The sequence below is a fragment of the Semicossyphus pulcher genome, unplaced genomic scaffold (assembly GCF_022749685.1).
Source record: "Semicossyphus pulcher isolate SPU_LCO1_2020_fin unplaced genomic scaffold, fSemPul1.0.p SCAF_12, whole genome shotgun sequence".
NCBI lineage: Eukaryota > Metazoa > Chordata > Actinopteri > Labriformes > Labridae > Semicossyphus > Semicossyphus pulcher.
In genome coordinates this window covers 9,282,771-9,300,190 of record NW_027211626.1, presented here as the reverse complement: position 1 = coordinate 9,300,190, position 17,420 = coordinate 9,282,771, and the positions used below count along the sequence as shown (strand labels likewise).

General features: G+C 44.5%; 1 protein-coding gene across 1 annotated transcript in view; it reads left to right on the top strand.

Annotated features, from left to right (window-relative positions):
* Positions 1-17,420, top strand: part of lrmda (leucine rich melanocyte differentiation associated) — a 246,995-nt gene that overhangs the window by 165,232 nt on the left and 64,343 nt on the right. Inside the window, exon 5 of the mRNA XM_069659043.1 lies at positions 1,645-1,771. Coding sequence (XP_069515144.1) covers positions 1,645-1,771 — 127 coding nt within the window. The remainder of the gene's footprint in view (positions 1-1,644; positions 1,772-17,420) is intronic.

Here is a 17,420-nt window from a genome sequence, read left to right as displayed (position 1 = left end):
TGTCTGAAAGCTTAGAGAGATATCTGTGATGCTGCCAGAATGACAGCTCTGGCAGACGGGTTGTATCTCCTTTCGTGCTATTTATATGTCGTACTTATTCTTATCGGCTTTGAAGGTTATAACATACAAGAAACTATCACCATTAAATCTGCATCACCATTAAATCTCAGTAAACACGGCTTCCTTTCAACTATAGTTGATGCGTGCATTTGCATATTAGAAAATGTGTCAGTTTGATTAGTCGATGACGGTTTACACACTTCCTTAGATTCTCTGCTTGTCTCTTTGTTAAGAGCAGGCCTATAAGGAGACCTTTGAAAGAAATACAGCACTGTTTAAAGCGGGGTACATGCTACAAGATAATTGGGGCAATTTTTGGGGCCAGATTTCCCCCTTCTGACAATCGTAAGCAAAGTCACGATTTTTTTCATGCTTATAAAGATGAGCTCTCCAGATGTTCCTGTGGTGTGAGGGACGTTAAGAGTGAAGGCTGCCGTGGCTGCACCGATTTCAAATCGTAAATATTAAACATGTTAGATATTTAAGATCCGTTATCCTGTTGTGCGGGGCGAACCCCGATGATAGCTGAAAATACTCCCTTAACACCCGGGGCCTCACATCCTGCGTCACACAGTGTTGTGTTTCTGATGCGTGTTTTCGTCAGGTCGCATTCATCTCGTCTCGTCCATTTTCCCGATAAGCTAGCAAAACCATAACCTGCAAAGTTGTTTATTATCCTAATTTTTGCTTAAACTCCAAGATGAAACCTACAGGAGACCTCACGCCTGATTGTAACTTCAAACTGAAGATTTTTCATTGATTTACAAAGATACACTTAGATTGTAGCTTCAATGTACATGCATGAGGTGCGATTCACTTTAAATTTGTTGATAAACTGCTGAAGTTGGGGTTGTGGCATTTAAACCATGTTATCAATAGACTCGGGTAACTTCATTCTTTATTGCCCCATTGGGCAAACGTTACCAAGCACTCCACACATGAGGCTTGTTTCAAAGGAAACCTGTTAACGTAAAGTTAGCTTGCTAACAGTTAGCGCTGAGACGGCCGACGTTCACGGAGGTCGCCGATGCATGCACTGTTACGTCCTGCAAAGCTAGGGTTGAAATGCGGAGTTCCGACAGCCGAGCACGCACTCTGTGGATTGTCACGAGGAATAAAACAATAGCTAATGGGGAAGCAAGCTGACTGAAGAAGGAAGAAGCACAACAATCGCAGCCATGGCAACAAAAGCAAATGTTGAGCATAAAGTAACACGTGCAGCCCATGTTCACGCCATCTCCACCACTTCATCCACAGTTTGTTCTTTTTTCTTCCTGAATTTTCAGTAAAAAGTCCCAAAACTGTCATCGCCAATTCTTTCTGCCCGTCGTCCGCCATGTTTGTTTACTCTAAAGTCTCGTTTGACCGCAAGAGTTTCGCGAGATTTTGAGTTTGTGACTGAATCTGTTAGTGTGTGGTGTGCTGGGTCATATCAGTGCTCTCAACAAACAATAGGAGCAAAACTTTTATCTATGATTATATTGTCATGTGTGGGGTCTCTCACATTTTCAACATCTGTTAAGATTTTAAAAATCTTTTAATGTGGGCCAGGCGTAAGTTGTTGTTGTTTTTTTTCTCTCACAGGTACTTTGTTCTGCACAAGCTGCCCCAGCTGAAGTTTCTGGACACCAGGAAAGTCACCAGAAAAGAGGTGATGGAGGCACAGGCGAGAGGATCGTTCATGAAAGTGGTCAAACCCAAGTCGGACGCTGTAAGTTCGCTCCCTCTTTTCTTTCTTTTTTTTACTTTGTTTTAAGTAGAAATCCCTCTGAAGTCTTCTCACCGCATTCATCCCTTTCCTTCTCTATTCTCCTCCTTTATCCCTCCCTGCTTGACTGTCACTCTCCCTTTACACAGGTCTTAGCGCTGTGGCCCTTTACAAAGAGTCTCTCTTTACCATCGCTTCAAGTGCTCGTATGTGTGTGTTGTATGTGTGTAAATGTGTGTGACCACGGCCTGACCTGATTCCGTATGTGTGAGCCCAGATCAAAGACGACGGGCGGCTGTCCGGTCGCGCTTGTGTTGCCAAGTGTGACATGGCTGGCGATCGGAGTGACAGCTCACGTACACGCCGCTCACAATCGCTTAATTATCCCGAGCCCGTGCACTTATTCCTCCCTCTCTTGTTTTGGGGCCACACAGACTAATTAGAGTTCGGGAGGTTCATAGATACACCCGCTTCACCCCCGTGTTTCCCTCCTTCTTCTTCTTCCCCTTTGATAATGCAATATGAATGAACTGCTTTTGCCTAGATTTGATTTCGTGTAATTGTAAGGTCATGAAATATTTACTGTTCGGATCAGCTAAGCTTTGTCTCAAGGTCTCTTGGGCGCTGACAGTGAGCCTAGGAGGTAAAAATGGAGCGAGATTAGCTGGAGGGAAGGCATCCAGTGACAAATCAGATGCATGTGAGTCGATGTCGGGTTTAAAAGTGCAGCAAAGAAAGAAAATATTTATTGTTGCAGACAATAAGATGTGCACTCTTTCAGCGTCAGCTCATGCTCTGCTTTGTTCTTGATTCTTCATGCTAGAAAGCATAACACGGAGATAATTTAACCTCAGCCCGGCTTGTTTGGTAGATAGAGAGGAGTGGAATGAAAACACTGATCATCCTCTTCGTATAAAGAGAAGCTAAGGACCTCGACAATGCTTTTTGGCAGTCATCTTTATAAGATGTTATTTACATAGCTTGTCAGTGGAAAGGAAATGTTTGCTTTTGTCGCCACAGCCTCAGATGAAAGGAGAGATAATCATTGATTCTTGCTGACATGATGTGTGTGTTTTTGTGTCTTTGAACCTGCTGTATATGTTTATTTATTCCCTATGCAAAGTAAAAGGTTACAGCTTTGATGAAAACACATTGCGCGCAGTATTTCCACTACTGTCCTGTACGCATTTCCTTACGAGCAGCTGGATGTATCCCCGTCTGTCTAGCCTGGGCCATGTCACAGCAGCACTTCCCTTACTTTTGAGGTAGATGAGATGTGATGCGTCAGCTACCACAGACTTGATGAGCCATGAGTACCTCCCGGCTCTAATTGTCCACATCATCAGAGTGATTGTAAGCTGACCGATAGTTCGGGCCACCAATTAACGAAACGTCTGCAGCAGAAGAGGAGCGCGGGGAGAGATGATGGCGTAATTAGATATTTGTGTTTGCTTTTATGTCCGCTACAGCAGGGTGTTGCTCGTAACAGTGGCTCGTGGTACACCGTCTGCCATTTGCTTCATTACAAAGAATGGTAATTAGCTGTCTCTCTGTCGCTTGTGCTATTTGAGTCTCAATTAGTGCGAGTACTTGAGGGAAAAAATACAGGCCCGCAGATTTGATTCAGAAGGTTATTTATTGGAAGTATCTGACTTTGGGTGTGTCTTTTTAAGTTTTCTCCCCTCTGTTATTTTTCCTCTAAGGCCTTACATGACAAATCTCCTTCCTACTGTTTACAGTGGATAAATTCAAACCATAGAAACGGCAGCAGGGTTCCAGCGAAACATGCCCACTTATGACAGCATCAATCTAAAGTAAGAGCCCCTTCTATCAGATCATTCCCCCTGCATGATGTATGCATTGGAATAGTTAATGAACTCGCTATGAGAACGACAGCGCTGAACTTTGGAGACCTCTCCTGAGTCATATCGGAGCGGATTGCGACCGCAGTTGTAACTCCGTTTCAATCATGCCATTACGCCATGGCACCGAGCGGCGCCACATGGTTCTGATAAAACAGTTCTGGTCTTTAGCACAATCGGAACGCCGTAACTTTTCATACGCTTCCAATGTTTTCCATGTCGACTGAATCACAACCAGACAGTCGATGGCTGGTTGTTGGCAGGAAAAGGCGCACACACACACACACACACACACACACACACACACGCACATACAAAGCCTGTGATGACATTTGCAATTGCAGAATTAAATAAAAGTTGCAGCCTTTAGAAAATACATATCCTCACGTCACAAAGTCAAACGATCACTGCAGGACAAATATTTATTTGATTGTACCATAAATGTATTTTTATGTGTACTTTCAAATATTGCATTAGTTACGTTATGAAGAAACGTGACTTTCTGACAGATCAGCTGGCCCTCTCTGCAGGTAGAATCATTGCATCAGTTTCAATTTGTCTCTTAACATCATAAAACTACTATCTGACATGAAATAAACCCCACTAAAACTTGCAAAATTATGAATGGGTCAGATGCAACCTTTTCTCCTTTGGGCTGCACAAATAATATGGACGTTTAAAATGCGTGCTCCACCCGTAGAAAACTCTGCTGCATATCAAATCCAGCGCTCCCTAAACTAGCATCCTAGACCACGAGCTGGTCCCCCAAAAACGGCTTGTCATCGGCTGTTTGGAGGTATTTCGGGTTTAGGGCGAGTGATGTTAAAGCTGCTGTGAGGAACTTTCAGTCTGTTTCATAACCAGCAAAAAAACTCCTCACAGGAGCTTTAGGCTAGAAAACATAATATGCAAAGAGTGCATGAAACGTGTGTCTGCGCCGCAAAGCAACACAACTAACTTGTTCCACCACCTGAAAAAACACCACTAAGTGCAGTATGATGAGTGTATGAAGGCCCAGAGGAATAACGTCGCTATCCCCGTCCTTGTCCAGCGTTAAGTGAGACATCCAACAGCCTATCCATCAAACTCTCAACGACACACTGAAATTACCCATGATGCACCAATGCGAAGATGCATCAAATTCAGATAAAGTTAATGTTAAGTCTTGATGCAAAGTTTGTACATGAGCCTGAATGTAGCACAAAGTGGAACTGAAAGTGTTGCTCTGATTATTTAAATGTGAAAGTACGATAAAAAAATGTGTTCCTAAAGTTATTAAATAATCGTGATTATTATTTTGGCTATAATCGTGCAGCCCTACTTCTACTCTGTTTACTAGCAGTTACACAAACACGTACGTGTATCTCGACCCAGCTTATAGCAGTCTTCTAAAAAGATTCCGAATTAGTCCGGCCTGTTTAAGTTTCTTTTTTGCAATAGTTTAAAAGTCTGTTTAAATTTGTTTGCTCGTTAAATGGAAACACAAAAAAATACAGTTCCCATCTTCGCGTGTTGTTGCTTCATAATTGTTATCTCGTGTGTTCATGCACCACCAGTAGGTTTGACACCATAAGTGGGTAACAATAAGCTCTTCTTTAGATGTTTCTGTGTTTGCTTCAAAGTCACAGCGTGTTAATTTCCCCTTCTGGGCTTTTGTTTTATTGCATTTCTGAGAGGAAAGGACGACTAACTCGACAAAGACCAGACAATAAGAAAAAACGATATAAATACCTGAAGTAAACAAAAATGATATTTAAAAAAAAAACAGCCGGATTGACTGAAGTGTTTTCCCAAAACCACAACACTAAACAGAGTTGGAGTGGAGGAGCCTTGAGCTGTATTTTGGGAAATTGGGCGTGTTGGAATGCTATAATGTGATAATTCTCTTTGAGGACTTAGAGGTCATGGAATGAAACGGCGTTAAACCACGTAGAGCCATTTGGACTGCGTCGGGCTGCTTTCGGAAAAATACATGTGGTGCTTTTTGGCCCGGCTTCCTCCTCCACCTCCCTCCGCTCTGCCACGGAGCCCGCATTATGCTGTCGAACCCTTGGGTTAAACTGGCCATGTCTATCAAAACACTGTGACAGCACATTCTGTTTTCACATCCCAAGTTCTGCTAAAAAAAATAAAAAAAAGTGCGTAGCAAATTTAACTGGTAGAATAACATTTACTCCATGCCACATGTTTAAGAGTGTTTCACAGTGAATGAACTAACTCCATAGTCGCCCTCTTGAAGCACAGCTTGGTAGCTACGTCAGCGGGTATAAATGTTCCTCGGATGTCACTTAGATTTTGCCTGGACCAAGAATTTGACTTGATTTTCGAGCATGAGCACAAGTTTTTTTTCCCCCCCACATCCTCCTGCGTATAATGTAAAGCAGACTGCATTGCAGGGTGGCTTGAGCCAGCTCCCGGGTCCCATGAGCCTCTGCACACAGGGTAACGGTTCTTCAAGGGAATTGACAGTGACAGAGCCAGGAAAGTCCTCAAGTGGATCTTTTCAGTTCAGTTTTTTCTTCCCCAGACACTAACCTGTTTTACTCTGCTGCAGACAGCGGTTCATTTTAAGTTTGCACCGAAGGAAGCATTCCAAATCGAAGATAGACTGCTCGGTTTCAGCCCCATGATTGTGCATTATGTGATGCACGATTGTGGCTTCTCTTTTTTTTCCTGCAGTGCAACTCCAGAAACAAGGGGAGGCATTTTGCTATAGGTCTGTTTGTTTTTGCTTCCTCTTCAAGTCTCAAATGTACCCTGTAAAGTATGTTGCCACGTTCATCTCTGTGCTCGAGAGTTATGACTTCCCCGAAGCTCTCACACATAACAAACAGCGTGCAATATAGCGCTTTGTGAATGCGCCTTCAGTGGGTTTGCTGAATCATTTTACTGAACAAATGTGTCCTCAGAGGAAACTCGGAGAATATGGTTCTCAACAGGGGAAGGAAATGTAACCCAGCAGATTGCTGTTGAGGCAAGTTTATTACCCTCTTTGCTGGATCCTGTATTTCCACCAGCTATTATACATACACAGCCCGGATTTGTCTCCTTTTTTCCCCATGACACATTCCTATATCAATGTGTATACAGTAGGTCGAATGAGGACAGCACTTGCGGATTGAGTCCAAGTCGTTGGCAAAGTGTAACCACACCGAGCGCCTGCCTGCTTTATGTTACGACTAATAAACTCTCTGACATATTGTGATCTGCTTGCTCTCAAATTATGCTCTCTCCCCTCGTCTTACATAATGTCATGTTATCTGCTAATTGCATCACTTGAGACGCCGCTGTTCTCCGTCTTTCCATGACAACATATCCAAAATGTTAAAACAGCTGTTTATAATTGTTTGGACGTGTTTAGTTTGCATGATGGACGAAGAACAGCGCGTGTTTGCGTCACATATTTCCAGGGAGCCACATGTTCAATCTCTCAGGTATGCGTATTTGTCTGTCAGTATCTGTGGTGAGCGCATGTGTTTCTGCGACGGGCCCAGTTCGGAGCGTTCTGGCAGTGCGAGCTGAAAGGTCACGCAGGGGTTATAAGCTGGGAAAACAACAGCAATTAGAGGGAGTGACTCATGCTGTCCACATAAATCATCCAGGCCCTGCATATCATAAACACACTGTAAAACTTTAAAGCACAATTAATTGTAAGTAATAACGCCAAGATTGATTTATTGCCTCATTCAAAGCCTGGAGACACGGGGTGCATGACCCGAGTGTCACGTCATTCTCGCATGCAACAAAAAAAAAATTGATAGATGTATTATTCACTTTTTGGCAAAACGCAGAGCATAAAAACAAACATGTGTTTTTGCAAGGGCTTTTATGAGACACTCAAGTGGCCGCGCTGCATTAACTGATTTTCCTCTCCTTCTGTTGGCATCCAGTACAGAGGAGGAACGCCTCTGTGGTGAAGCATTTGTTGTCTCGACGTCTCTCGTGTTCAGCGGTGGAGTTTGAGGCCTGTCAGGAAGCAGGCCAAATCTGGCCGGCAATAATGAGACATCTCCCTCTCCCATTTTGATAAAAAAAAAAGTTTTCATAACTTTGACAAATCATGTGATTGTTCACAGAACTTTTCCCATTTTATGTGTAATGTGTACGTCTTTATTAAGGTTTTATTAGTGTAATAATATTGAGTGCCTGGGATTTGCACGCTACAAAGCTTTGCTTTTTACACATGTTCCAACTAGAGCCTTTATTCGCCTTTGGGAAGTTTTTATTGGCTTATGCTCTTTTAAAAGTTCCTTCTAAGACAGAAAACTACAGAGAAATAACACAAATCCACCTCGTAGTATCATTGAACACTATTTAGGTGCACTTTTTTAGCTCCAGTCATGCTAATATGCCCTACTTGAAATAATAAATTGTGTCTGATATATAAAAAAAACACGTCTCTGCCATCGTTTAGTGGCAACTTGTTGAAACTTAAGCCTGGCTTCTACAGGATCCGTGTCTGCCGCATCTGTTCGCTGTGGTTCTGGTACGTCAGACAGCCCACTGCAGGCGTTTCTGGTCTGCAGCGCAGCAGAGCGCTGGCACAAGCAACTAGATTCGCGAGAACGCAGGAGAACCACATAATCATGCGGGAATTGGGAAATCAGGCGATAACATCAATGTTAAAACAGAGCAACACAAATTTGATTGTCATTTGATTTTGTGTTCCTACCACAGGTGAGTCCATGGTGATAGGATGTAAAAATGATAGTGTGTACATGGTGTTTTATTTTGAAATAACTGAATGCTCTATGCTGTTTTCGTGTCCTGTTTGGAACGATCTGCTCCATTCAGCTTGACGCGTGCTTGAAGCGGCCTCCGTCATAAATAAACTCAATGCGTATTTTTTGCGTGCTGTGGTAACACAAGCATTGACTTGAGTGGGCAAGATCAACTCCAGAGGTCGCAGCGGACACGGATGTCTAGGCTTAAGATAGCTTGAAATGTAGTAATTAGTAGTAGTAGCGTTAACGTTAGTAGTCAGTAGTGAGTTTGCAAAAATTACGATGACGGTTGCAGCTGGCTCGCACATCGCCGAAGTGGTTGCCATAGGTTGCACATAATGATATGCATAGCGTCACCCTGTCCATTAATGGGATTGGCACCTTAGGTTTGTGACGTCACAAACCTGCCAATCTGAAAACGTGTTGTTCAGCCTGTCCTTGGTACACTGCAGTTTAAAAGCAGACAGGCCCAGCCATGGAGATGACTGCTTATGTTGTCCCTGATATGTCTTGTAGCACATGAAGAACACAACATGGAGATGTTTACAAGGTTAAACACTTTATTTTCACTGGAGGGGGGCTTTAAGGAAAGCACATGCTCCTTCTCACAGTCTTTATGTTCCTCTATAACTGATCCGTCTTTCATTAAATGCCAAGCGGCTCCAAAACTCCACAGTCCCCGTACATGTACTGTAGCAACAACATGATCGCCACTAAGGCAACTCTTCAATTGCACTTCTTATCGAATGATGCTTTTAGCTATTACATAGTGCAGCTTCCCAGTGCGTTGGCCTATCAGTCCAATCAGAGCTAATCCTCCCTGTTGGTCTCTTCGGTGACAGGAAGATGCTGCTAGCCTAATGAGAGACAGCTGGCTTAGTGTTTTCTCTGCTCTAAAAAAAAAAGAAATCCATCTATCTTCCCCCCCCTCCCTCCCTCCCTCCTACCCCACCGGGTGTTTCCACAGAAATGTGCCAAACTTTAAATCTCTCAAAGAGATCAGTTATTTCTCTGCCTGTCTCTTTTAGTTGATGTTGACAGCGCACATTAATCACTATTTCAGCGCTCGCGTTTCTACTTTGCTTTGAAGTTGATTGTCATGTGCGCCCTCACGAGGCGGCTTCGCTTTAATTCACTCTCAGATTTGTATCAGATAATTCAAGTAAAGTTGTTGTTGTTTATGACATGCAGATGTTAATAAAACAGCTAATGAATGTCGGGGCTTAAAATCTGGATACAGTTGTTTGAGCGTTGTGAAAGTTTGCACTACTTTGTGTGAAACTGTATATGTTTTTGGTGCCATGTGACTCCCCCCGCCCCCAACAGTTTGCTGGATCATTTGAGCTGTAATCCATTAACACGTTGTGTGTGTTCCACCCTACAGTGTTCATGGAGATGGAGTCCTCTTTCAGCAGCGACAGAGGACGCAGCCGGAGCTGAAAGTCCCTCCGCTGAAGTTTGTGCTTACACAGACCTTCTTTGTGGTTTTTCGAGCTTGTCAGACATGTCAAGCGCGGGCTAGAAAAAGTATATTGTTTCCAGCCACTTGGATTCCTTTCCCCCTGACATCTGCCACTCCGCCGAGATGATAAATTCTTGCCTCATTAAGCGTGGGTGTGGGATTACAGGCTGACAACACATTAATCACTGGGCTGGGTGGCAGCAGCCCCGCACCAGCTACAGGCATTGTTAACCAAACTTTTCTAATGTGTCACTCTCCTCCCTGACAGCCCATAATCAATCATCCTGATTGGCAGGGCTGATAGATTACACTATTTATACTTTGTGTAATGAAAGCTAGCGTTTCCACCTACTGTCATTGTGGAGACGATGATAGGCCACACCGTCCGGCTGAATGGGAACACAGAGAGAAAGAAGAGGGGTAGGCAGACCTCGGTGCAGCATTGTGAACTTTAAAACAGACACTGTGGAGCTCCATGGTGTGATGTGTGTGGGGGGGGGAGTGTATTGTTTCCCCTGTGCAGCATAGCTTAAAGGCAGTCTTCACACCATCACTGAGCTATTGTCATCTTTGTGGCAGGCCGAGCTCTCGCAGGTAAAACTCTGCTTTGTCTGCGCTGGGATTCAGTTTCCCCGTGACCCCGTTGGCTGAGGTGAGGTTTTTGTTGTCGGAGCCTCTTTTCTGACAGAAAGTGAATGATTTACACATGTATAACAACAACATGACAGGACACCATATACTGTATGTGTGTGCTTGTCAATGCGCGGAGGTCGAAAGGATAAAGGATAATGGATTTCCCTGTTTCCTAACCGAGAGCTTTATATGTTCCACCGCTTTACGCCCCCCGTAGCTGCGCTCCTCTTTGCATGGGAACTTGTGGATGAAATGACACACTCCCGCTCGCCTTCAAACATAATAAGGTTATGTTTCTTTTTTGTTCATTTTCAGCCGTGCGTCTTTGTCTGGAATTAGAGATGTCCTCGGCACACCGAGAGAGGATATTGAATATGAGCTCTTAGTTGAGAGGCTGCCAAGCATTCGGAGAAAAGAAAGGAGGAGAAAAAAAACAGTCCATCATGCTTTTGACAGGCTGTAAATCTGAGACTTTTCTTATGAGACAGTGGCTGTCAGGAAATTAGTTAACTAGACCATATTATGGCGAGCCAGGTAATTTACCCTCAGAGATGCAATCGCAAATAACTAGCAGGAGGCCGCATCCCTGACCTGACATTGCTTTGTGTATAATGCAAAATCTAGTGACATGCTCAATGGGTTCTGTCAGCTGCAGGATTGAATTCTCTGCCTACTGCGTCTCCGTTTGGAGCACGCTGGTCAATTATTTCTGAGGCTGTCAGTGCGTAGGGAGACACTGTTATTTAGTATGTGTTAACTTGGCATCATTAAGACACTCACCTGACAGAGAATAGCACACCTGAACGTTATTTATTTTGATTCCCCGACAGGGGTAACCTTCAAACACGTTGACCTCTCCCTAGTTTGCGTTTTGCTGAAATCCCACTCGGTCCATTAGAAACGGGAGCTGTCGAGACGGCGGGGAATCAAATGACCGAGCGGCGTCTAATCTAACGCGGTAATGCACAAGAGGAGCTTCCATTTGTTTGGACAGATCGCTCTGATCACATGGTGGCAGTTCACTGTCTATCCGCGCTTGTTTAGTAGACATCGCTGTCCACACATATCTTAAAAGAAGTGTCACTTTGTCGCACAGCCATGTTTTGGTTTTTTTTGCCTGCAAGCACAGCCCTGAATGCATGCTGCCATTGTGAGCTCCTCTTAAGTGATGCTTAAACAGAACATCTAGCTTTGAAACACTTTATCTTTGCCTGATCCAATGCATGTACACATTATCTAAAGCTGGTATTTCAAAGGACAAGCTAATGAATTAAACATGTTTAAGATGACTTAAAGGGCCAGTTCGCCGATTTTCAACCTCAGTCCTATCATGCTATTATGGGGAGCTAATGCCATTATGGTATAAAAGAAATGCAGTTTGGCTCAGTGCCTTTGGAGGACGCTATCCGCTTTCCAATGGGCCCTGGAAAACCTCCGCCAGACTACGTAAAACGCTTCATCTGGTGGAGGCCAGGGAGCTTGCTAAACTACACTTCCTGAATCTAGAACACCCGCCTGATGTCATGTCTCGTTCAGGTTTGAAATGTAGACTGCAGACCCGAAGATTTTTTAGACGACCCACCGGTCATATTTCAGATTCTGTACCGCTCTGAGCCATCGCCGGTAGCGATCAATGTCCTTGACTGGAAAACGTTACAAAGGGGCGCAATGCATGCTGGGTGTTGTAGTTGTTGTTGTTGTAATGAAGAATGGGCGAAACCACAAGCTGTACAACTTTCTCCACAGCTATGGCGTCAATTTCAAACATTATTGCTCCAATTGATTACAGAGCTTTTTACCAGCTTTGACTGACGGCGACTTTTTCCAGGTGTGAGTTTAACAGAAACACAGTCTTTTAGCCTAAACTTCAATCATGCTTTGGCTAATTGACAAAAAGAAACAGTCATGTTTGGACATACCCATGTATAAATTTGAACTGTGTGGGAAAGTGAGAGTTACCTTTCTACATTTTCACTCCAACACCAGCAGCAACCAGCCCTGATGATGAATGGGAAACCTGATCGAGTAAAACCTCAGCATCACCTCTGTACAGCAGGATGACATGATTAGGAGGTGACAGCTTCTGTAACAACATCTCTGCATTTATCTTTTCCTGCTCCCTCTCTCTCTCCCTCTGTCTGTCTGTCTCTTCCCTCTCAACAAGTCAAACTACTCTATAATTAATGTCCCTGAGGGCTATCCGCAGGTCAGGCAGGGGGGGGGGTGGGGGGGTGTCTGTTGAGACAGGTAGTCTTGACACCTCCAGCTTTGTAGCTTATGCATGCGGGTGGGGAAGGCGGCTGCGGAGGGGCCAGAGAGGCCAATGATGAGGGGCCGGAGCATGTTTAGGTTGGAGGCTAAGACCGGAGGAATACTGTAGGGTTGAAGGAAGGCAGGTGCCGGCTGTGCGACCTTTCCACCTGAGAGACAAAAAGGAGGGTTTTTCACAGGATTAACCAGTCAAATCTGGTGCATTAAGGGCTTAGCCTGTCAGGAGCCTCACGTCTGAGTGACAGAGAGGGAACATACAGTTTCAACAATGTCAGCAGCACACGCATTTAGCCTAAGGAAGGCACTTTAAAGAGCACTGAACTTGTGCGAAGGCAAATAAAAGCCTTTACTGCATTTGGCCCAAATGTTCAGCTCGTCTAAAGTTTGCATAATAGTCTCTGTGATGTGAAATCAGTCTCACGCTTCAGTTGCGCAGCCTCTTAAATTGTTCTTTGAGAGATTTAAGAGACTATTTAGCCCTTCTGTTCCTATATAACTTTGAAGTGTACCCTCACAATGCGCACCTCTCATATGCATCCATCTATAATCTACACACAAACACAGCAGCCCCCTTTTTCTCCCAACAACCGCACTCTGAATAGCCTCTCGTCCCGGTGTTTTCTGCTGCTGAAGAGGCGTTTTTCGCTCTTTTTTCTCTCCCTTCTCGAGTTTTGAATAGCGGGAGAGGATGAGAGAAGCCGGGTGATGAACAGGGTGGTGGGAGAATTGGACAGCGCTAAAAGAGGAAATTAAGTCGAGACAGAGGAGGAGAGGGAGACATTCTTGTTTAGCGGTGGAAATATATGAAAGGGTGAGGGCTGCCCAGGGTGCGCCAGAGGTCAGCGCGGGGGCAGAGGGGTCAAGTGACACTCGGGCTGCATTCTTCTGTCATTCATGGGAGTGTTGGAGAGGGCTGTGAAGGATTGGCGTAGGGCTACAGGGCACAGATGGACAGTGAAGTGGGTGAAGCTTGTTAATGTCACAATGTTTTAGTGTCACATGTATGCAGAGAATTTATCATCTTTGTTGTGTTTTGATGTCCAGAGGAAAGAGACGAGCTTCCTTTGGCAGAAATATGTGATTAAAGTAGAATATGTGAATCCTTTAAATTCTGAAACAAAGAGTTTTAAGCTCTTTGTATATTTAGCTTCGAATTCTTTGCAGCTTTCGATGGTTATCAAACGCGTTCTAACCTCTGACTGTTTCACTCGGTGTCTATTTGCAGTTTGTGTTCAGTTCCAGGCCGACAGAATCTCAGCGCCTCTTTTAGAATAAGTCCGACCTCTGTGCACTTTTACCAGTCATGAGAAATATATTCTAATCCAATCCAAATTTATTTATAAAGGACATTTAAAAAGCAACACCATACCAGACTTATGTACAATCCAAAATACGCAACGCCAGAAGAAGAAGAAGAAGAAGAAGAAGACGTGCACAAACAGGACTCTATGGACTACATTAATGGAGAGATGTCAGAGTGAGGGGGCTGCACGTGGAAATGCGCCCCGAGCAGTTGGGGGTTTCGGTGCCTTGCTCAAGGACACCTCGAAGGAGCCCAGGAAAGGAGCTGGCACCTCTCCAGCTAACAGCCCAGATTCCATGCTAGGTCTGTACCTGGACTTGAACCCTACAGTACAACACGAAGACACAGTTAAAGTACAAGGGGACAATAATGTAATGATAGCAGTACAACCATAAGAAAAATAAGTCTCATACTGAGCTAAAAGCCAAGTGAAAAATACGTGTTTTAAAACAGGATTCAAAAACCAGGCAGTGAAGGTGGTAGCCATTCACGCAGAGCCAATGCGTTTTAGAGAACTGTGCTTTAACCCACAGGTCTTTGGGCAACAACAAGACACCGGTCTACGGATTTAATCAGAGCCAATAAGCTTGAAAGGTCTCTAAAATAAATCTTTAAGGGTGCTTACACACCTGGCGGCTTTTGTCCGGACTTTCAGACTTTACTCCAAAAATCTGGTTCGTTTGGACAGATGCATCGAACTCTAGTGGGGACCCAACCGCAGGACCATGGTCTGCCAGGAAAGATGGGACTCGGCCCATTTCGCACTTAGCAGAGACAGCCAGGCGGCAGTGTTCAAACTGTAGAGTGAAAAACTAAAGGAGAATGGACTGATCAAGCTGTGGAACAATGTCGGTTAAAAGTAAAATAACTCCGACAACAAAACATTAAAGTCTGCGATTCTGCTCTTCCTGTTCTCTCTCTTTGTTTACTTCCCCTCGGGAAATTCGGACCAATCAGAACGTAGTTTCCTCGCGCATCAAGACTCTTGGTCCGCTGGTAAAAGCTGCCGTGTGAACACAAACCAAACGAGTCAAAATGCAACACTGTAATAATTATGGCCTTTGATTCAGATCAAACAAATAGACTTTAGGTGTGAAAGAATAACTTCTCCCGGCGATGTGTTAAAAAGGTTTGTCATTTCATCAAGTCTGATACAGGAAGTGAATACAGGAAGTACTGCACTGTGTGGTAGCCGGTGTCAGCAAAGCCATTCAGACAAACTATTCATTTAGCTTGTTGTGTGCCCTGTTCTCTTTAACCTCCCGGTGATAAACGGCTCCCATAGGTGCCACAGATGTTCACAGTCTGACAGAGTTGACCTTGTTTCACCACACCATTTGCTGTCGGATCTATCTGTTATTTTGTTAAGACCTACGCCTGTAACCCAAAGCCCAGACATTTAATGTGATATGATAAAAGGCATCCCCCCAGGATCACCTGATATGCTGTCTCCATCCGTCGGGCAGATGGGTAGGGCACATTGTGGGCATCTCTTCCCGGCAGTTTTGCCTGCCAACTGGCAGCGTCCATCACCAGACGTGTTCGGGGTAATCTGAGAGACGGGCCCGAGCCGCGGCGGCTCTGACTTTCATCACACCTGTGCTAAAAGTGTGGTGAAGAGCAGTCCCACCCCCCCCACCCCGCCTCCGCCCCCTGTAAGGGAACATTGAGACGGCAGTGGATCAGATGGGCTCGCATCCTGTCAGACTCATCAGATTTCAGGACGACTGAGTGCTTTTGTCAGCTGGATTCCAGACATCTTCTTTCTTTCTCTCGGAGATAACGTGTCTCAGGACTTAACCCCCTCGAAACAGTAGGATCACTGATGCCAAGATGGCTCTTATGCTAATGCTAACTTTGTATAGTACATAATCAGGGTGATCAAAATATGGCTCCAGAATCCAAACCAGCAGGCCAGAAAGAGGGAGACAACAAGTCTGATGCTCCTTTCATGAAAACACCCTTGTCTTCAGCTCCTCCTCTCATCTCCTCCAGCCTCCCTCTCACTGCCCTCTGTCACACGTCATTCTTTCCTGACACCTGTCTGCCCCTCTCTCTTGTCTCACCGTCCCGTCTCCTTCTCTGTCGGCTGAAGCTGTTTGTTTTTGGAGGTTTGTTTACGGGGGGAAGGAATACCCCGCTGCTCCAGGCCTCCTCTCCTCTTTCAGCTCATCACACAAAACATGACAGGCCTCCTTCTCTTTGGTGCAGAGATGAGCTGTTTCTCCTCGTCCCCGTGGGGAGTCAAAATTTCTCTGCTTCGCTCTCTCCCTTCTTGAACTTCACTTCAAGACGGCGGATCGATACGGTGTGCGCAAGCAAACAGCTACCTGCTTTGGGCCGTGTGCACAAACATTGTGTAATTTTGCAGTGGTGATGTTGTTCGAGGTTATCCATCCGAGAGGAGTGAGCGCTTCAATGAATGCAGTTATTTCTCAGCACATAAACTGTCCTTGAATGAAAATTTCAACTAAAACAGGCGCTTTTGAAATGATCATGCGGGTGCTCGAGGCAAAAAATTTGAATCTACTTTAAAAGCAAAAATACCTGTCTATTTAATTTGCTTTCATTTCATTAATTGTGTTTCATTCCTGTGTAAGCTGCTCTGTTTGGACACCTCAGCTTGTAATTATTGCTATAAAATTAGGCCTTAATTCTTGTAAGCGCGAGCAGTGAAAGGACTTTGATTTGCCTGTAAATGGAACGTTGTGAAATCCGACACTGACAACTTGTAGCTTGTAATTATGCTGTTTTGCTGACACACAGTGTAATTATGTTGCTCACTTTAGCGATGATGCATTAAAGACAGAAGTGTTGCCATTTATAATGTCTGTGAAACAGGAATTCGGCACCCAGAAAATGCAGTTAAACTGTATTTCTGCGTGCGTATCAGTCATGTAAAGGCCCGGACTGTGCTTTTTGTTTAGACACAGGAAACTAACGTTTGTGGAAAATTGTTAATACCCCAAAAATCACACTGGGTGGTCTCCTTACGGTCGTCTGAGGCCGTCAGGACTCCACCCAGAAAGCCCGCACTCTTTCTGTCTCTTTTTGTTGTTGCCTATTTTCAGTCCTTCACGCTTCTCCTTCTTTCTAGCATTTAGCTTTCTCTTTGGAGTCGATCAGATAACCTCCAGGTAAACCAGTAAAACCTTGAGTTCTCACACACACACACACACACACGCACACACAGTCAGGAGTTGTTTTTGTTGTATTTTTTTGGCTGCTGTTCGCAAGTTGTGTGTTTCCCTTTTCCCCTTTTGTCTCTTACAGCGTGGAGTTAGACTGAATCAGCTGTTCACACAACCTTCACACACACACACACACACACACAATACTCAAACATGTACCAAAGCCCAATTGCACGGTTGCAAACACACATTTTTGCACACACAAA